General features: G+C 44.9%; 1 protein-coding gene across 3 annotated transcripts in view; it reads right to left on the reverse strand.

Annotated features, from left to right (window-relative positions):
• The window catches only part of CPLANE1 (ciliogenesis and planar polarity effector complex subunit 1), a 2,680,747-nt gene that overhangs the window by 1,576,276 nt on the left and 1,081,998 nt on the right, over positions 1–22,473 (reverse strand). For all 3 annotated transcript variants that reach the window (XM_085631095.1, XM_085631092.1, XM_085631094.1), the window contains exon 29: positions 10,826–10,905. In XM_085631095.1, the coding sequence (XP_085487221.1) occupies positions 10,826–10,905 (80 nt within the window). The remainder of the gene's footprint in view (positions 1–10,825; positions 10,906–22,473) is intronic.

The raw sequence follows: 22,473 nt of genomic DNA on the forward strand, positions 1-22,473 counted from the left end.
CTTTCATGGGTTTTCCAGAACGTGTAGACTTGTTATGTGGAATTACCTAGAGTCTGCCTTTAGATATATTACCGTTTTCCAAGTAAAATCTGATTTTTTCTCATAGATGTGACACTCGTAGGCAAATCAGGCTTTTTATTCCAACACCACTTGCATGTTTTGTCGAGGTGACCATGAATTTAAGAAGAAAAAAACCAATTGTATGTCCTAGAATGCACAGTTCTGTTGGCAGAAGAAAGTAATGAGTGTGAGTCACATGAAGTGAGGCTTTGAGACCAGCTTTTGCTGGTTTCATAGTGTGGAGTATTACTGCATAACTTGCATCGCATTTTCCAACCTGTATGTGTTTGTAGTTCTTATACAACGGTTGTAATTCTTGACACTTGAGTGAGATTTGAACTGATGGTATTATCTTTGAGACTGAATGTTATGACATCCTTTAAAGATAAGGGAGCACATAAGTTTGAGCCACTGTTGTCACGACTTGTCCTGAATTTGACCTCACTGGTTAAAGTCCTGGGGGGACCTTCTTTGACTTTCAACAATCTGAGCGGAAGGAAATGATTGCTAGTCTACTGTTGCATTAGTATATGATTTTTTTTTAACATACAGATTTATTCTATTAATCATAAATTGCAAAGTGAGGAATCGATGGTTTAGCCTTGAGACTTCGTTTAACATTATGCATTCAGAGAATTGTAGTTTTCCTTTATTTCACTAGGCTTGTTAAAGTTATCAGACAAGCATGGTTTTACAGATGTTAATGTTTGAGAGTCATACATTTTCAAAAACATACTTAAGAGAACCTATACATTATTTTAAATTCTGTTTGCACATGTGTGTATTTCTGCAGGAGGGAGTTAGCGCGTTGACGTCAGTTCTGTACACGACTTTCCGCACCAGGAACACAGAGCCATGCAAGATACTGACCACTGGTGCATTGAAACTAGGGCCCTGAAAGGGATGACCTTAACCCTAGAAATCAGTTCGCAGAACGGGTAGGATGGGTGGGGCGGTACGGAATTTATCACTAACTAATGTTTCTTACAGATATATCGTTACCGAAGTCAAGTAACTTGTTCATCTGAAATAAACACGTAGTGATAGATTGCCCAGCAATACCAACCCCGGTGGTGCGTCTGTGAACCAAGATCACACCAGGAAGTCCCGGAGAACAGAAGGGCCAAAGAAGCCGTCTCTCTGGACTTGGCTGTCCAGGCAATAGTGCTTAGTAAAAATGTGCAGCAAGGCCCACGTAGCTGCTGACAGATGTCTTGTATGGGGACACCACGTCCCAATGCCGTAGTGGCAGCCGTCGCCCTGGTGGAATAGGCGCGCAGCCCCACCAGAGGCTCCTTTTTAGCCAGAGAATAACAGGCTTTAATACACAAGACGACCCATCTGGAGATAGTCTGCTTGTGTACGGCCCGACCTTTCTTGGCGCCAACGTAGCCAACAAAGAGCTGGTCATCTACCCGGAACTGTTGTGTGCGATACAGGTAAAATGAGAGCGCACGTTTTGGGTCCAGACGGTGGACAGATAGAAAAGGAGGCTTGCAAGAAAGAGCCTGGAGCTCATTCACTCTCCTAGCAGAGGTGATGGCAACCAGGAAAGCAGTCTTCAGAGTTAACAGACGAAGAGGACAGTAGTGAAGAGGCTCAAAGGGAGCGCACATTAAGAATGTGAGAACCAAGTTCAAGTCCCACTGTGGCATTACGAAGGGAACAGGAGGAAAAAGGTGAGTAATGCCTTTGAGGAATCTGTTAACAACAGGGGACTTGAAAAGAGAGGGCTGATCAGGAAGCCTGAGAAAGGCCGAAATAGCAGAAAGATAGCCCTTGATAGTGCCCAGAGCAGAGACCTGCTGGGTCCAAGAAAGAAGGAACAGTAGGACTTCAGAAAGAGGGGCAGAGAGGGGATCCACAGCCTTTGCTGTGCACCATGCCACAAACTTGTTCCACCTGCAGGCGTATACCAACTTAGTGGAGGGACGCCTGGCTGCCCGAATGACATCACAGACTTCAGGAGGCAAGTCAAAAGGGATCAACTGCCGACGCTCAATCTCCACGCAAAGAGGTGGAGAATGGACAGGTTTGGGTGGAGGACCGTCACCTGCTGATGCGACTGAAGATCATCCCGAAGAGGCAGTCGGATCGGGGGATCGATAGTCATACTGAGTAGCTCGGGATACCAAACTCTTCGAGCCCAGTCCGGAGCCACAAGAATGACTTGGGCCCGGTCGTGCCTGATGATCTTCAGCGCTCCGGGCAGACGTGGTATAGGCAGAAAGGCGTACAACAGACCGCAACTCCACTAACGACAAAAAGTGCCGCCTTGGAAATTCCAACGCGCAGAACTGCTGACATTGCGCGTTCTCTTCAGTGGCGAATAGATCTAACCAAGGCTTTACCCACTGTTGAAAGAGACCTTGCGCCATATCCGATTGAAGAAGCCATTCGGGATCCATCATGCACCAGCGGCTGAGTTCGTCTGCCCTGGCATTCAGTGAACCTGCCAGGTGTTGAACCACCAGGGAAATGCCCTGATGTTCCAACCATGTCCAGAGGTGCAGAACCTCCTGACATAAGGTCCACGACCTCACCCCGCCCTGTTTGTTGCAGTACCACATGGCGGTGGTGTTGTCTGTGAATACTTGCACTACTCTCCCCTTGACAGAGGGAAGGAATGCCTTCAGTGCAAGTCTGATTGCCAAGAGCTCCAGAAGGTTGATATGGAGCCTGGACTCCGCCGGAGACCAGAGGCCTCTGATTTCAGCCTCTCCCATGTAGGCCGCCCCATCCCAGGAGGGTCGCATCCTTCACCACTGTGTGCTCCAGTTGGGGAAGGGAGAGAGAGTTGCCATTGAACCAATGCCGGTTTGTGAGCCACCACTGCAGCTGTTTTGCAGTGCCCTCCGAGATCTGGACGTAATCGGACAGGTTCCCCTGATGCTGCGCCCACTGGAACTTCAGGTCCCACTGCAGAGCCCGCATATGCCATCTGGCATGATCGACCAGCAGGATACAGGAGGCCAGGAGGCCCAGCAGCCTCAGGGTCATTCTGACCAAAACCCAGGATAGAGGCTGAAAGATCGGAATCAGAGCATTGAATATCCTGGACTCGCGGTTCGGGACAATTGACCCGAAAGTGTGTCGTATCCAGAACCACTCAGATGAAGAGGAGCTTTTGAGACGGAATCAGGTGCGACTTCGGCACATTGATGAAGAACCCCAGCAAATGCAGGAGGTCGGCAGTAGTCTGGAGGCAGGAGACGACTGTCCGGGGCGAGCCCGCCTTCAACAGTCAGTCATCGAGATAGGGGAAGACTGGAACCCCAGATCTGCGCAGATGAGCTGCGACCACCGCCATCACTTTCGTGAACACCCGAGGGGCCCTGGTAAGGCAAAAGGGGAGCACGGTAAACTGAAAGTGCTTGTGGACTACCGTAAACCGCAGGCAACGCCGGTGGGCCGGCAGACAGGAATATGGAAATATACGTCCTGCAGGTCCAACGCTACCATCCAGTCTCCAGGGTCGAGGGAAGACAAGACCTGAGCCAGAGTTAACATCTGGAACTCCTCAGATAGGACGCAGGCCCTTGTCCTTCTTGGGCACCAGACAGTAGTGGGAGAAACAACCATGTCCTACTTCTGGCACAGGAACGCCATTGATGGATCCCTTGGCCAAGAGGGCCGCGACTTTCTGTTGAAGAAGTGCCAAGTGATCCCCCGACATGAGGTGGTACTGGAGGGGTAGTGTCGAAGGGGAGGGAGTAGTTCCTTCAGACTATTTGTAAAACCCACCTGTCCGAAGTGATGGTGCGCCAGTGGGGGAGCAGATGGCAAATCCTGCCGCCCACTGGCATTCAATGGGACTGAAAAACAAGACTAGGAAGGTTTGGAGGCAGTGGTGGCTGGAGTGGAGGTGGACTGACCCGCCCGCTGGACCCCTGACCCCCCCCTCGGCGGGTCACACATCCGCGGCTGCACTGAGAATGTTGCTGCGCAGGCCTGTGGCTCTGAAGCGAACGTGTCGGGCGCCCCTTCCCTTGCCACGAAATGAGCAAAAAGCAGAAGGCGGATGAGGGTGCGTGGCAGAAAGGCCCAGGGACTTGGCCGTAGCCCGCGAGTCATTAAAGCGCTCTCTCTGCTTTGTTGCCGAAAAGGTGAATGCCATCAAAGGACATGTCCATCAGTGTGTTCCGGACATCCCCAGAAAAATCAGTTGTCCTCAGCCAGGCGTGGGAAAGGAAAAGGGGGTTGCCCAGGGCCGGGCGATGGCGTCAGGCCACGTTCCTATCCACAGGTGTCCCTGTGTTGGGCCTGAACCAGGTGCCCAAAAGAACGTTTGAAAGTGCATCATTAAAGGGCAGCAGTGGCTCCGGAGAGGTAGCCGCTGGCTGAAGCATTTCCGTCAGGTTAGTCCCGACGGCCACTGTAGGGAGTTTGAGGTGGAGGGCCTCGGCCGCCCTATGCAACACCACTGCATAACTTGCACCCTCCTCCATAGCCACGGTAGTAGGACTGAGCATGCCAAGGTCAGGAGAGGTATCAAGACCACTGGCCTTCCCCGACCTCCCACGGGACCTGGACCTTGAGCGGCACGGAGCTGACTGCTGGACTTCAAGCAACTTTCGGGACCGCTCCCGCTAAGTCTTCGGCGCCATGGCCTGGCAGTCGGGCACGACTAGGGGTCGTGGTTGCGCCCCAGGCAGTAGAGACACACGCTGTGTGGGTCCGTCACCGACATCATGCGATGACAATCCCCGCAGGACTTGAAGCCGGGCATACCACACCAGGAGTCGATTGACTCAAAAAATAGAGACAAAAAGACCTTGAAAAACTCAGTCAAAAAGTGACTGGGGTACTGCTCTCTCCGGACCTGCGCTTGATGGCGCGGAAAAAGAAAGAACTGACGTCAGCGAGCGAGGGCGGCATCTAATGAGCTGCTGCGACGTCGTCTCGGCGACCACGACGCCAACGACAGACGCGGAGCCGCATGACGCCACCTTCCGACGTGCAGGGGTACTGCTGATGGAAACTTTCCGGATCCAGTCTGACGCCTGGGGGTACTTCTAAGGTAAGGAATCTATCACTACGTGTTTGTTTAATATATAATGAAGAGTCGCTCATAACGTCACACATAAGACATTGAAATGTCACACAGCTTCCGGACACTGACAAGCAGTGTGGTTTCAAAATCGGACCAGAATCCCTTGCTTAGAGTGAGCCGTGCTGCACTCCTACACCGGCCAAGGAAGCATGTGTCACCACTGGGACCTCTGGAGGCAGACGATGGAGTGGAAGCAGATCCACCCTTTCTTGACTGAGTTCTGCATAATCACAGCTTTATAACTAATTAATAAAGGGATGGGGCAGTTCTATCACAGTAATTAATACTATAATGAAACTGATAAGCGCTAGACTACTCCTTATTACCAAGAGACTAAGACACTGACTGGCCTTTTTAGGTCTCGCAGACCTGCGTTGCAGCGTGCATGCGATGCTCGCTCTGTGAGGCTTATTGTAATCGAGTAGATTTCAGAAGGGGACCTGAAGCCCCGTCCATCATTCCTATTGGCTGACTCATCGTTTATGCTAAACGCTGGCTTCCTATTCAAAATGAGACTTCTTTATTACCGCCCTGTCTCCTTTTGGCCCCGCCCACCCGGACTGGATCGTTTCCTTGCGGCGTTATACTGTTCCTTCATTTAGTCAGTAAGCAGCACTATGTTATGCACACTGTGGGATCTTTCAGACGCGGGCACTGCTGCGCAGCAGTGCGCCCCGGCGGCCATGTTGTTTGCTCAGGGACTCATCCCTCAGCGAATATTTTACAAATGTACAGTGATCTTCCAGCTCACCAGAGTCGGTGGACATGGCTGCATACCTTTTTGTATGCATGGTATGCAATAAGGCCCCTAAAATGCACCTTTTACCGGACTCACATGCATGCATGCGAGTTGTATACACGCTTTAATAGAGTAGTCTTGTACTGGGTGCAGGCTGATCCACTCTCTCTGCTCTGGTAGGCTGTATTTAGGGCTGCTGGCAGCCTCGACAGCCCGTGGGAGGGAAGCGCCTCTGAAAGGCTGGGCTGGGAGAGGCAGCAGGGAGGGGCCTAGACTGATGCGGCACTCCAGATACTGAAACTATGCGCCTGATAATAAGATAATTAGGGCATCACATACTTCTGGCTGCTTTCGACTTCAAAAGCTTTTAAGAGCAGCCTGCAGTCTCTCCTGCAGCCTTCGTGACTACGAGCAGACATTTTTCTTTAATGGCTAAGCACAGTAATCAGAAAGGGGAACAGCGGGGCATTGTTCGACGGCTGAAAACACCACAAAACCCCCGACGGCCCGCTGCAGTGGTTACAATGGAAAAAGTTTAAATAAAAATGCACCTTTGTTACACCCATGCACTAATTTTCTGTTGGGAGGGTACATGTTTGTAGGTCTCACCTGAGCCAGCGCTTTAGCGCTGCTCTGGCGAGAGCTTTAGTAAACGGGGATTTGGAAGTTCAGACTAGTGCTTTTCAGGCCTCCAAATACAGTGCATGTGCGCCGTGCGCGCGCACCATTTGTCAGCCTGTGTGATCACATTTGCGGCCGCTTTGATGTTCTCAGTGAGCCGCGCAGCCACTGAGAACATCAAAGCGGCCGCGAAAGTGCTCACCATTTGCCACCCCTTCCCTTGGCGGCTCGGATTTGTAGCTCAGCACGCTTGTAATAAAGAGGTGGGGTTTTTCGGCTGTTCATGGCCCAGAGTCACGGGTGGCTTAGCTTGGTATTATCACAGTAGTTACAGTCTTTCCCCCAATGTGACCCCCTTACTGTAACAAACTGCCCGGCACTCCGCATATCCTTCCCTTTCATGCTTGCATGTTTGAAAGGCTCTTTTTGCCTTGCTGAAGGTAGCGTTAACATCCCAGGAAATGCAGTTTAATTGTTCCCAGTAATATTTACAAAGAACCGCACTCTTCTCTAAAATCTCGCCGATTTGAACATGTTTATTTAAATGAGGTACTCGTCTCTAAAGCCTTCCTGACTGGAACATGTCTGTTAGTGTATCCATATTAATGTCAACATTTCACTCAGTTTGCAGTTGGTTACTTTGGGCCAGACGAGAGCGACCAGTCTGATCCCAGGTACATAGCACTCAAAAGCTGCTGGAAGGCTGTTAGGAGCTGTTGCTCATCTATGTTTGTCTGCATTTAAACAGCTTCTCTTGTCTCAAGTACTTTCTGACCCTTGTTAAACTCAAAATGATGATATTTCGGGCAGCAGCGAGGTGCCAAGTTTGCTCTTATCCTAATTTTACAAAGCAGGAGTTGCAGCATAACATTTTTAACTGCAGCTCTGACTAAATATCACAGCACAAGAGACCTGAAACACAGTGTGAGGATTGTGACATAATGACCCCTCTGCCCCACATTTCTCACGGCCTTACTTTATTCATTTCGGAAGTGGGAATCACCCCGATATCCCTCCCGCTCTCTCTCTCTCCCTCTATCTCTCTTTCTCACTCTTTCCCTTTCTCTTTCCTCTCCTCTTTCGTTCTCTCTCTCTCCCTCCCTGTTTCTTTCTCTCTCTCTCTCCCTCTATCTCTCCTCCCCCTCTCCATCTCTCTCCTCTTTCTCTCTCTCTCTCTTTCTCAGTCTCTCCCACCCTCTCTTGCTCTCTCTCTCTCTCTTTTACTCTCTCCTCTATTTCTCTTTCTCTGTCTCTCTCTCCCTCCCTGCTTCTCTCTTTTCCTCCCGCTCTCTCTTTATCTCTCCTCCCTCTCTCCCCCTGTTTCTATCTCTCTCCCTCTCTCTTTCTCCCTCTCCCTCTCTCTCTTTCACTCTTTCTAACCCTCCCTCTCTCTCTCTTTCACTCTTTCTAACCCTCTCTCTCTCCCTCTTTCTCTCTCTAGCTCTCTTTCTCTCCCTCCCTCTCTCTCTTTATCCCTCTTCCCTCTCACTCTCGCACTCCACTCCACTCCACTCTGTGGCACGTGATAACATGCCACATAATTACACTCTACTAAATGCAACATACACTCCACATAATACCACTCAGTGCCACATAATTACATATCACATATTTACACTCTACTCAATGCAACATAAATACGCCCCGATACCACTCAGTGCCACACAATTGCAAGCCACATAATTACACTCTACTCAACATAACTGCACTCAACATAATACCACTCAGTACCACATAATTACACGTCACATAATTACTGTATTCAATGCAACATACATGCACTCCACATACCACTCAATACTATATAATTCAACGTCACATAATTACTCTCTACTTAATGCAACATAAATACACTCCGCATAATACCACTCCGTGCCAAATAACATACCACATAATTGCACTGAACTCAATACAACATGCCTTTGGGTCAAGTCGCGCTATATAAAAAAGCAACAAACAAAAAACGTTTGCAATGCAATAGGTCTCGCATTACTGAAGGTTTGCGCTACTGGTGTTGCATTATTATTAGCAATGCCAATAGCTCAAACTTTTATAATGCGAGACCTATTGCATTGCAAATGCTTGTTTTAAATGGGGAGTGACACCAGTTCCCTAGATTGCACCCATCTAGCTTAAAACAGTGAACATGATGCAGATTTTATAGTGCTTGCTAAGCATACTTTGTCTCACAAAAATATTAAATTTCTGCTTGACTAAGCAGCTCCCACATACTTTTTGCTGTGTCCTCCCCGTATAAACAACTGGACAGTTTTTTGTGTATTCTTGTACCTCTTTTAATTATATTGTGTTGAACGCAGGGCGTGGGGGTGCAGAGTTTTCCAAGTAGGGATTTACACGTTTGGCCCAAGGTCTGGGGTGTGCGTGAAGGGGTTTTGCCCTGAGAGTTATGAGACATGGCAAACATAGGGCTGCTTGTTACTCACGACACATGGTGTTGTGAATGTGTGCCACACCTAGCCGTTGAAGCCTCGTCTTGGGAATGTAATGATCAGACGCCAGGGGCGGGTCATCGTCTAGCACGAGTGGCTGGCTGCACACGGAAAGCACCAGGTGGCCCGGGATAGACGTCAGTGAGCCGAGGCAGAAAATGACCTCCAAGAGGAAGGGCAGTGAGATGCCATACTCACTCACCTGGACATGTGTAAACAAAGCTACAGCCAAACACGTGAGCTGAGAGATTAGATGCCAGTTTTCAGACCGGAAATAGAAAGGCCAGGTGCTGGTCGACTACCCAAATATCCCCGTTAAAAACGGAGGCACTGTCAGACCGGAAATGGCGCGCGTCTGGCATGAACTCAATTTTTTTGCATATTTTCGTGTGACAGAAAGTTATGGTCTACACGAGCACTGGTAACTCCAGACGAAGGGGGACGTCATGGCCAGTTCTATATTTTGAGCAATGACGTAGACTCATTTTTCCAGGGTTAGCAGTAACGACCGTTTTAGTGAGTGTTTCAGGTTGTCAGGAATTAAGCACCGTGACTCCCCTGTTCCTTTTGAACCTAGTTGCACATTTCCTGCCCGCTACTGCTTTGGCAGGAAGTAAATAACATGCAGCCCGTGTGAATGGGAGCAGTCACCCGTTCTGTGAGCGCTGTACACATTAACATGTTAACTCCGGTGCACGCACCAGGCATGCTCCGTCCATAAGCAGTAAAATAATGCACAGCACTTGTGAACAGGATCCCTTGTGCACAGCCCTATGAGCGCCGTACCGCCGCCATGTGTGCTCTGGTGCACGCACTGAGCCCACGCCACCCATAAACAGTAAAATTACGTGCAGCCCCTATGAACAGGATGAAAACTAGGAATACCCTAACCTTTTCTTACTGCCCTTCTTCTGTACTGCCTCCTTCCCTTCTGTTTCTTTAAACAACCATATGATTCTCACCTCGCGTGCCCCTTGCCCCCAACATTCTGTTTTTCCTATAACCTTCTCTCCCCACACCCTTCTGTCTCCTCAATGCCCATCGGTCACTTTCCTTGCCCGTCTGTTTCTTCCCAGACTTTCTGTCTTTAATCCGACTCCTGTTTCTCCCCTGCCCTCCTTTCACTCCACTTGCCCTTCTGCTTTTCCCCTTGCCCTTCTGTTTCTCCCCTGCCTTCCTATCTTTACCCGAGTTTCTGTCTGTACCACTGCCCTTCTGTTTCTCCCCTTCACCTGCTGTATCTCCCCTGCCTTCCTGTCTTTCCTGTGCTTCTGTCTATACCTCTGCCACTCTGTTTCTCCCCGGCCTTTGTATCTTTACCCGTGCTTCTCTTTCACCCCTGCACCTTTGTCCGTCTCCCTCCTATTCTGTTTCTCCCCCTGCCGTAGTCTTTACCCATGCTTCTGTCTCCACCCCTGCCCTTCTGTTGCCCCGCCCTTCTTCTGTCATGCAGGTCTATCACCCCCCTGACCTCCTGTTCAGGGCACAAGTCCTAAAAAGTATTTGCAATGCAATAGGTCTCGCATTTACGCAAGTTTGAGCTATTGGCATTGTAAATCACAATGCCTTTTATTTATGTTTTAAAAACGAAAATAAAAGGCATTGTCGTTTGCAATGACAATAGCTCAAACTCGCGTAAATGCAAGACCTATTGCATTGCAAATGCTTGTTAAACTTGCTCCCACGATTTCATTCACTTTATACAACTCTGTTACAGCTAGTTTATGTTGTTTTAATTACATCACCAACAGAAACAGGAAGGCGAACATCCAGGAACAGAAATCTGAATACTGACATACTTGAATGCTAGCATAAATATACGTTAAGAAAAGTGCGAAGAAACACTATGAATAAACTTGGCTTGCTAAAAAAGAATATTTGTAGTTATAAATACGAACTTACATTTTCCGTGAGCCTTGGAATCGGCCTTATGCTGACAGAAATACTTGGACTTACAGGGTCAAAACCGTCCTCAAAGTCATCTATAAAAGAAATCAATATTAAGTAAGTATGCACAGAATAAAACACTATGTGCACTTAGTGAACTGCCGATCAGCGAAATCAGCTTCATAGCTCGAGAAAACGAATTTTACAGACTGATTTGTAAACAAAGCTATAAAGCATGTAAAACATTCCATGTCACAAAAGCCCACGTACCGGAATCCATTACACCGCAGGGGTGGCTTTCTAAATGACTATGCCAGCGAATGAATGATGAAATTACACTTTTTTGGCTAACTGGAGAGGGTCACCTCCTATTGGGAAGGCAGTAGTTTTGATTTTCTCATGACTAGAGGTTTAAAGTTCTGTGGTTTGCCTGTCTGCCTGAATGAAAACAGTTTGATGCGAGTTATAAATACTTGTGGCCCCTGAGCCAGTTTTAAGCTTCCAAACTAAACAATCACAAAACGTAGAATGTTATTAAGTCCCCAGTTTGGCCCCGCAAATGGACCCTTACGTGTTTAATAGCGAGGCAGGCCTTTCAGCATTCGGGCTCCTTGGCCTCAGTTTTACAGACAGCGGGATCATGCTGGAGCCCTGGCTACTTCTGAAGTTGGAGAATACAATGCCAATATGCCATATGCTTCCCCACCTTTTTAAAAAGAAAACTACAATGCACGAGAATAAAAGGCTGCAAACAGCCAGAGCAGACATTGGCATGAACCTGTGATGGCTATAATGAGATCAGACAACCTATGCATGTATACCCAGCCAGAGCTCAAAACGAATCAGAAAACATTCAAAGATCTCCCATCTCAGGTGGAGAAAGGGTTGCATACCTTTAGCCACTGACTCAGCGCCGGGATTCATGTGTTTTAGAATTATTCTCTGCAGACACTGATCATCCACGAAAGCAATTTCCAACACTGTTAACATTACTGCACTTCAATGCCAAAAAAGCATCTATGTGCACAAAAATCAACAATAAGTGACAAACGGACACTTTCCCAAGACGTATAAACCGCAGCCCAGTGGAAGTGCCCTCAATGCAATGCACAAACTTAAAGCACCCATTTGAATGGCTTTTGACAGCATGCAAGAGGGACGTGTGGGCCTCGCATGTATCTAGGGAAGGGATTCATTGTGAAGAGCCTTTGATGGCATTCACATCAGGACCATAACCTCTGCAGAAAGGATGAATGGTCTTCGGTAAAGCTGCTTTCCAACGTTCAACCACGAGACTGTTACACAGAAGGGCTCCTGACAACGCATCACAGGTTATTAAAATGGACAAGAGAGTCTGTTCACCTCCTGGTAAGAAACTGGATATTGGCCGTGAATCAGCAGGATATAAGGGAGGTTTCCCTTCTACTGCTACAGCATAAGCAACAACCTGTTTTGTTGATCTACACAGTTTAGTTTTGTAAATAGAAAAAAACAATGCATGCAAAGTGAGGACAGCTTCTCTAGCTGGAATAACTGGCTTGTTATTGTGACATTTTGAAACCCCTTTTGGGAGAAGCACAGATATGTTTTTAGTCGCATTATGCTTTAGTGGAACACAATTGTAGGCACTGTACTATAATTTAACAATCAAGTTACTTCCACTGGGCACATAACACCTCTAGCTACGACTGCTGTGGAAGATTCGCTCCGGGTGAATGAGCACCGATTCATCAGGAGGTTCTTTCTTAGCCAATGCATAGCAAATTTTAATACCAAGGATGACCCATCTAGAGGTTGTGGTTTTTGGACCACTTTACCCTTTTAACAACCGGTATAACCAATCAAGCTTTGGCCATCTGATTTGATGTCTTTTGTGCGATTGATATACAAATCGTCCGCTCTTCTACAGTCCAGCCTGCGCAGTTGTTCTTCCTTAGAAAGACAAGGAGGCGGATAGAATATTGGTAATGTGATGGATTGCCCCGAATGGACTGAAGACACCACCGCAGCACTAACTTACCTGGGAAGAAGCATGTGAAAAGGGGTTGAAGCTCAATAAAATGATGAGCCGAAGTAATGCCCACCAAGAAAACTGTCTTGAGGGTTATTAGTGTTAAATGTCTAATGTACAGGAGTTCAAACAAAATATCAGATCCAGGTTAAGATCCCATTTGTACTGGCAGATTCATATTTGTCAACCATTTTAGAAATCTTAGAACCACCAGAGATTTGCATATGGAGGGTTGATCTAGTTAGTACTCAAAGGAACACCAGCAAGGCAGAGAGATACTCCTTGACCATAACTACAGTTGAGCCTTGTTGAACCAGCGACAGAGCAAACTGTAATGCATAGTATAAGTTTTGTTTTGTGAGGACCAACCCCTAAATTAACACACCAGGGAACAAATTTGCCCCACCTCTTTGAATAAATCAATTTAGTAGAGGGGTAACATGCAGAAAGAATCACATCTACCAGCTCTGGTAAAAGCTGAAAAGTGCTCAGACAGCCCAGCTCAAATCCCACGCATGAAGGTGTAGACTTTAAAGATTGAGGCTCAGGATCTGCCCTACCAATAGGCAACATTTCTGTGAATCAGCATGTGACTGAGGAGGGGTCAGGCAGAATTGAGCCGGATCCGTAGGGCGGAGAGCATAAGCGGTGAGCTGCTCGGGCGCGCAGTGTCGCTGCGGGGCATTGCCCTCCACTACCCGCAGTCCCCTCTTCATTGTGCCGCTTGCAGAACAATTGGGGGAACCCCCTACCCCCCCCTGTGCCTGTGTTTCACTAGTAGGCACCCACTGGTGCTCAACGGCTCAATGACCGCACCTCATAGCATCACTTGTCATCGTACGGCATCAGCTTTCTCTGTCTTTTTGTCCATGGAGTATTGCTGCCCTCTCACAGTGCAGCTCAGCCCCTACCATACGCCCACTCCATACATCCGTCTTATGCTGTCAAACTAGGTTATATCAGTCTCCACAGCATACAATTAAAATTGATGATGCCATTAAAATGGGGGGATTACAAAAGAGACCTGCAACCAGTGAAGTGGGAAGTGCTGTGAAAAAGTGAAAAGCGAGCTTGAAGCATTTAGGAGCCGCAACAAACCACAATGAGCCACATTTTCTCTTATCTCGTGTCAGCGACCTCTCTGTACTTCCTTCCAAACCAACCCACTTTCCCAAACTGAAGACCTTCGGACACTGCTTGGAGAGATTCTCGAAGTGCAGAGAATCAGACGGGAGCTACGTGGCAAGGTAGCTGTGTAATAGGTACAGTACCGTAGGGTTGTGTGGAAACTGCCAGCCCAGCCGCTAGTGCAGCTTGCTCACTGCTTAGTCCTCCCCCTCCAAAGTTGTGTTATACTATCTACCAATCTGGCGGCTGGAAAATGAAAACTCACTCTGCAAAAATCGGGCAACCAGCGTCCACATAACCTGAGCTCTATAGCCTTGAACAAATCAAGGGAACCTACAAGGGATCTATAAAAAAAACTACTACAGACCCAACTGAGGGACAAAACGCAAAGCACACAACTCAAGATATCTCAGCTGGAGAGGGTGTCAAGGTAGGCAGGTTCCCAATGTCAAAATCAGTACCACCTGTATCAGCTGTGACAGTAAACACAAAGCAGCAATCGATTCATTACTGTTTTAGGAGAAAAGAGATCTCCTTTGGTATGCCTTTCAGTGTGAAGTCATAGACAATGACACTGTTGTTGGAAGGGGCAACAACTAACCAATCAAGCCTATCTTCGGCATCCACTGTGAATCCACAAGCTGCTACAATGACGTCAGCTATTACTGCTTTACCCTTGGGGTCTCCCTCTGCAGAAAACCATGTAAATCAAGAAACTACGGATTTAACTAATAATGCAGACACCGAACCCAGCTCTGCAATTGATTCGATCTATGGTCGCAAGTCCAGTGTACCAGGAAGCACGGACACCTTCCTTGAAATTGATCAAGTTGAAACATCAGTTCACCCTTTCAATAACTCAATACCACTTGACTAACTGCAGGAACTGGATCTCTTAGGCAATTCAGACTATACTATCTCACATGGACAGGCTCTAAAACCCAATAATTCAGATCTAGGGTCAGGTCAAAACAACCAACCTTCGATCGGGGGAAAGCATAAATTAAAATCTTCGGTAGAGGAAGACCCACCCCGACTTTTTCCTGTGTTGACCGCAATGGAAGCAATTAGTAATAAATTGTCACAAATGTTAGACATTTTAACAAATCAATCCTCCATTGTATCAGAGTAGGTTGCATTTCTTAAACAGATTGCTGGGAAACTGGCGCTGATGAAAGAATATTCTAAAGTACTATCCTCTATCAAACAGAACCTGAGCGAATTACCAACTGCTTCAAGCAATCTCGAGTGGCTGGACAATATTGTCAACTCTCTACAACTTCGACCAGTAAAAGTAAAAACCTTATAGCGGATCCCACAAAGAATCACCTATCACCTTCTATAGCCAGAGGAACTGGTACCTCGATTGAATCAAATTACTGGAGCCCAACAACACTAACACGAATTCAAGTATGATAAACTTTCCAGTAGCCTCATTAGTCCCACAATCCCCACAAGCTGGAAAACCTGCTGAGTTGTCGACACATGAAGACCTCCAAGACCTTCAAGAGGGATTTGATCCTTACTTAAGCAAAAGACGCCTCAAGAAACAAAAAAACTTAAGAGGAATTTAGGTCCCAATCAAGCAAATCCAGATCAAACCATCCTGGAGCCAAGGGAAAACATTCCCTGTATTTAAGAAACTATTAACAAAAACGGTTGCCTGTAATACACGTGAACCTCAATTCACCTTAGCTACTGAAAACTCAGGAAAAGCAGACACAACAAACTTCAAGTAGACATCTAAGACACAATGAGCAAATTAAAAATACTACAGCCGCAGTAAGGGAGCCCACTCCTATTTCACACATGGCAATAACGATATGCATTGCTTCTGAGTGTCTGCCAACAATTATGCCTATCCCGATCATTTCAGCCTTGCTATCCACCTCTAGTACATCAATGGCAATAATGCAATCATCGTACAGTGAAGCCTTGCAGTCAAGGACGCATATTATATGTCCTAAAAACAATCAAAAAACACATTCAAACGAATGCAATTTTATCTCTAGTGCAAACTAATGACGCAGAGCTGCTCAAACTGATCATGAATGGCGAAGTTAGGAAAGCAAAATCACTAGAAGCCAAGCCCTCCGACATACCTGTTATCTAATTCAAGCCCTACTCATGCATCATTGGCATTAAGAGAATCTCCAAGATTTAAAAGATCTCGATTCACAATCGTTAGCAACCATTTGCTTTATTGCTGTCACAAAAAAACTCAGATTTACAAATCACCTGAACTACATGGTGCATGCAAACCACAGCCAAAGGATATGAGCAGTGAAAGAGACCCTAACGGACTGGGGATTCATGGTCTTTTAACCCAAAAAGCTAAATATCCACATGTGCTCAGGAAATCACATAGGCATGTTGTGTCCCATTATATCTCACTGACAATCATCCTGTATTACAAAGGCCCAGATACAACTATGACATTTGAAACCTTACAAACTACAACAAAAGGAACCACAGCTAATGTGCGATCAATTTCATGGCTAGAGGACTTACGACCAATAAATCAATCGCCACTCCCAACAAACAATCAGTATACCTAATGCACTGAAAACACAGGAATCTTTTTACAAATAATTTTCTATTATATTTTGGACTATTGCAGGATACAACAGGCAACTAAATCCCTGGGGGAGGGGAGGGCGGGGGGGGAATTGGCAAACTTTATTCAAGATCATTGTGCATTATCTTTTCAAGAAATGTGGCAGCCATCTACCTAAACAATCTCAAATTGTACTACTCACAAAATCAAAGCAAAAAAATACAACCTTGGGAGACTGAGGGGTGGGTTGGCAACATTGATCAATAAACTCTGCATGAGATGTATACAATTAAAATCATCTTCGGAATATATTTTGGCAGGTTTACTTATAAGCCAATGTGCTGCAATGTTCCTGACAATAAATATCTACTTTTCGCCTCATCCCATAAAAATAAACATAAGTATTATGACATTTTAGAAGAGCTGGAGTTATTAATGAAAACGTATGGCCAGCTATTTGTAATTATTAGTGGGAACTTCAGCCAGAATTAGTTCCCTCCAGCGATTCACTCCCTACCTACAATGGACCCAGACTTAAGTTATAATATCCCTCACCCAAAAATGATATTGCAGAAAAAAACAAAAGGGTCCCAAAGCCCAAACCAGATTTACTTAAAACCTCCTAACATTCTGGGTATAGAGCATTTAATGGGAGATTTGCTGATAACCAGCCCGCCAAACCTACATCTGGGGTCCAATGGCATCTACCAGCATCGATTACACCTTTGCCCATTATACAAACTTTCACCTTTGCAAAAGGTATGCTATTATTCTTAGACCTCAGAGTGACAATGCCACTCAAAAGGCAGTTGTTAATGTAAAACTAGATCAGCTATAAACTCTGACAACAGCAAACAGCAACCATATGATTGACGTCAATGGCAAGAACCTCAAATGGAACAGCATTCTGAAAAATAAAGCTTCTAATTTGTTTGGAGCACTGCAGCCACTATGCTCATCTTTTAAAATTGAACATCCCAATCTTGGGATTAATGATGTCTGGATGAACACCTGGCAATATACATTAGATTCCATACTGTCTGACCTGATGACAAAGTTACAGACTGTAAGGGGAAATATTCCTTATTCGTGTTCAGCAGCTAAGAGAGGCACAAAAAGAATCTACCATGAGATACTGTAACACACTATAAAATGACCTCCTTCTAATGATCGTGATGAAAGAATTAAAAATCTGAAGATTACATTCAAGAAGAAAAATACTCAAATGAAACAGGACGGTCAAGAAAACGCTTGGGCCAAATTGTTGTAAGCCACCTTGTCTCAAAATGAAAGAGCCTTTTGGACTTTGGTTGGTCAAGGATCAGGATCGTATCAGCGGCCAGACGACCTGTTAATATCAAATGAAAAGTGGAAAACACACATGAAGTCCCTATATACAACAGCTATCAGCGATTCATTAGAAATTCCAAGAAACTTTGCAACATATCCTAAGGAGGAAATATCAAAATTAATAAGAAGCTCTGCTCTTCAAAGCGGACAGTCCAAATGGCATACCGATAGAACTTGTCAAATTAGATGTGTCCTTCTGGAGTACACTTCTGGAACAGTTATTGCAGGTTTACTTAGAAGCCAATCTGCCGCAAGGTTCCTTATCATAAATACCAACTTTCTGCCTCATTCTGTAAAAACCAAACACAGTATTATGACATTTTAGAAGAGCTGGAGTTATTGATGAAAACATATGGGCAGCTATTTGTAATTATTACTGGGAACTTCACCCAAAACATGTTCCCTCCAGTGAGTCGCTTCCCATCTACAGAGGACCCAGACTCAAGTTATAATATCCCTCACCCAAAAATCATATGGCAGGGAAAACAAAAGGGTCACAACGCCCAAACCAGATTTACTTACAACCTCCAGACAGATTCTGGACATGGAGCACTTAATGGGAGATTTGCGGAGGACCAGCCCGCAAAACCTACATTGGAGGGTCCAATGGGGTCTACCATCATCGATTACACCTTTGCCCATGATACAAACTATCACCTTTGCAATATCTATGCTATTATTCTGAGACCTGAGAGAGACCATGACTCTCCAAAGACAGTTGTTAATGTAAAACTAGATCAGCTAGAAACTCGGATAGTGGCAAACAGTAACCATCTGATCGCAGTCAATGGCAAGAAGCTCAAATGGAACAGCATTCTGAAAAATAAGGCTTCTAATTTGTTTGGAGCACTGCAGCCACTATGCTCATCTTCTAAAATTGAACATCCCAATCTTGGGATTAGTGACGACTGGATGAACACCTGGCAATATACATTATATTCCATACTGTCAGTCCTGATGACAAAGTTACAGACTGTATGGCGAAATATTCCTCATACATCTAGTGTTCAGCAGCTAAGCGAGGTAAAAAGGGTCTATCGTAAGATACCCTGACACACTTTAAAATGACCGCCTACTAATGATCGTGATGCAAGAATTAAAAAATCTGAAGATTGCATTCAAGAAGATAAATACACAAATAAAACAGGATGGCCAAGGAAACGCATGGGCGATTTTGTACGCCACCTCGTACCAGCGGCAAGATGACCCGTTTCTATCAAATAAAAAGTAGGAAACACATATGAAATCTCTATATAAATCATCTATTAATGACTCTGTCGAATTTCCAAGAAACTTTGTAATATATCCTGACATCACGAAGGAGGAAATATCAAAATGGATAAGAAGCTCTCGCTCTTCTAAAGCGGATGGTCCAAACGGCAAACTGATAGATCTGGTCAAAGTAGATGAGTCATCTGGAGTAAACTTCGGTAACAGTTATGTTTTTATGGAACCCAGTCTGGGCAAGTGCCATCCTCTTGGGACGGTGCAGTAGCTCATCCATTTTATAAGAGGGGCCCTATGCAAGATCCAACAAGCTACAGATTAACAGCCCTTCTAGACTTTGACGAGAAGCTCTTTGTCATCCACCTTTTAAATAAACTGAAGAATTGGGCAGAGGAACAACTTCTGATACCATTAGCACAAACCGGTTTCCACACTGGTTGTTCATCTGTTGAGATTATGGCACTCACTTTACTTGCAAGAAAAATCAACAACAAACAAAACAACGTTATATGCCTGTTTTGTGAATTACTCCACTGCATTCGCCAAAGTGAATCTGCAAAGGTTATGGGCTACTCTCAAAGTGGAAAATCAATCCCTGTTTGTTGCATTTTCTTGTCGAACTACATACTGAGCCATCACTCCAGGTAAAGTTATCCACCGACAATACCTTGACATCTAAATTCTGCACAGAGAATAGCCTCAAACAAGACTGTATTCTGGCCCCCTTATTATTTTCCTTGTACATCGACAATTTATCATTGGAGTCGGATCAAGGCATTCCACCCAAGTTGGTAGGTAAAAAAATATCATATCTGTCCTATGCGGACGATTTGGTGATACTGTCACAAACGCAATAAGGCCTACAACATCAATTAAATCCCCTGAAGAAATTCGACTTGGAGAACACATTAATTGTTAATTCCATCACAAAACTAAAATTGCGACTTTTGGAAGGTAATCCAAGCTTGCAGGCTGGGTCCTAGGAGATGCTACGATTGAAATGGTCAAACAATACGATTATCTTGGGGTGATATTTGACAGCAAGATATCATGGTTTAACCATCTACCCATCAGAAAGCTCAAGTCAATCACTAAATCGGTAATAAGATTTGCAAACTTGTTTGATGGCAAAGCAATCAAGTCATCATGGAAAGCGTTAAATATGATACTTATACCATACCTGCTATATTCATCTCCTGTCCAAAAATCACAAGACCATTGCCAGTCTTGATAAAATGTTTACGCAACGTGTACGCAATCTGCTTAATCTCCTCACAGCTACTCCTCACTGTATCATCAGGCTAGAATTAAGTCTAATAACTTTAGTATCACTTAATTACAGAAGCACCCTGAACTATTTCTGTGACTGTGCAAAAGCGGATCCATCATTAAAATTCTCAACCCATTAGGAAGTAAGAAAAAAAATACATATAAGGACTTAGAGTTGTAGGTTTAACCCTCAAACGTAGAAACTTACAAACTACCGACCTGTAGTCCCTGGCAGAGGAACATCGACCGGCCCAGAAAAATTTACTCTGTGGAACTTTTACTCTTAGACAGAGGGACTCTGACTTGGCTGAGGTTAAACAATACAATCACATGGACTTAGGTTTTGATACCTTTTCTTACAGAGCCAAGAGTATCTAGGGTCAAACTTGCCTGGGTATGTTAAAATTACATTTTTAAGGTTCCGACTGTTTTATATCCTGATCTACAAGTTTGATGGAAAATGGAACCTAGTATTCAAAGATAAAACTGCTTATCGACTTTGTGGGCTCACAACCGTATCTCTTCTGCACATTTCATGTATTTGCCCCAATCTCCGACCTAGTTTTAATAAGGCAAAATTAAGATCAACTGTGGACGCAGTTAGATACTGTTTTAGTGTTAGGGAAGATAGTGCAATAATAATGTTAATGACATTTCTAGACCAGGCTTATAAAGCATTAACCTCATTATTTCAGCACTCATTTCTATACCATGACATGATTCCATTTGTATCTAGATTTAAGCAAGTTGTTTTTATACATTGAACTTAAATAATTTGTTTCTGCATATTTTGTGCATTTGCAGTAAAATATTGTGTTCAAGAAAAGTGATCCCCCATAGAGTCTAAAAAAGCCAAATAAGATCTACTGTAGAGGCTGCCCGAAACTGTGATCGTGTCAAGGACAATAGTGAAATAATAATGCTAATGATATTAGACTAGGTTTACAAAGCATTAATTCTGTAATTGAAGTAAATTGTTTTTTTATATTCTGATTTGATTTCATTTGTATCTAGACCCAAGCAAATTGGCTTTATACATTAATTTCAAACCATATGTCTCTGCACTGCACCAAAATCTTGCATTTAGGAAAAAGTCAGTGATTCTCAAAGTCAAAATAAGATCGACTGTATCAGTGGCTTGATACTGTGATAGTGTCAGAGAAAACAGTGTAATAATAATGCCAACGGAATTCTTAGACCAGGCTTATAAAGCATCAACTTTGTGATTTAAATATATTGCCTTATATTATTAATTGAACTCTTGTGTGTTCAGATCCAAGCCAACTGTTTTTATACTTTGATTTTAAAGTACTATGATCTTTACTGAACACCCGATACTTCTGCTGATTGTGATGTATTATACTTCTTATTGTATTCTTTTGATTCATATAATAAACTTATATTACTATTACTACTACCAATAGGGAGAACACATTCACTCTGAGCGATAAATGAAGAAGGGCTGATACAGTGAGGTCCCATAGGTCTGTGTACTACACCCTTCTTGGCCAGTCCGGAGCAATGAGAACATTTTGGGCCCAGTCATAGCGAATCGTCCTCAGAGCTCGAAGAATCAAGTGTAAGGGAGGAAATGCATAGTGAAGCAGAAACTTCCACATCAACTGATATGCGCCCGCAGGCATACCACAACATATACTGGCGCAAGAAGATTTTCAAGCAATGAGTATTGTTCTGAGTGATGAATAGGTCCACCTGAAGTATGTCGCAAAGGTCAAAGAGATCCTGGACTATCTCCATGTGCATGAGTCACTTGTGGTTGGCAAGATGTTGGCTCAGGCTGAGTCTAGTGTTCAAGGATCTTCAAATGTGTTTGGCCACCAGCCATAGACCATGTTGATTCGTACAGGTCCGGAGCCTCAGTGCTTCTTGAAAGAGAACCCAAGAACCTACTCCTCCCTGTTTGTTAAGGTACCACATCCCAATCATGTTGTCCGTTAAGATCTGGAATGACTGACCTTGAAGGATAGGGAAGAAAGCCTTGAGCACCAACCAGATAGCCCTCAATTCTAGTAGACTGATGTGCAGTTTCAGCTCTTCAGAAGACCAGAGGCATCTCATCTCAAGATCCTCCAGATGCACATCGGTTGAAAGCGGAAGCAT

The sequence above is a fragment of the Triturus cristatus genome, chromosome 2_1 (genome assembly GCF_964204655.1).
Source record: "Triturus cristatus chromosome 2_1, aTriCri1.1, whole genome shotgun sequence".
Lineage (NCBI taxonomy): Eukaryota > Metazoa > Chordata > Amphibia > Caudata > Salamandridae > Triturus > Triturus cristatus.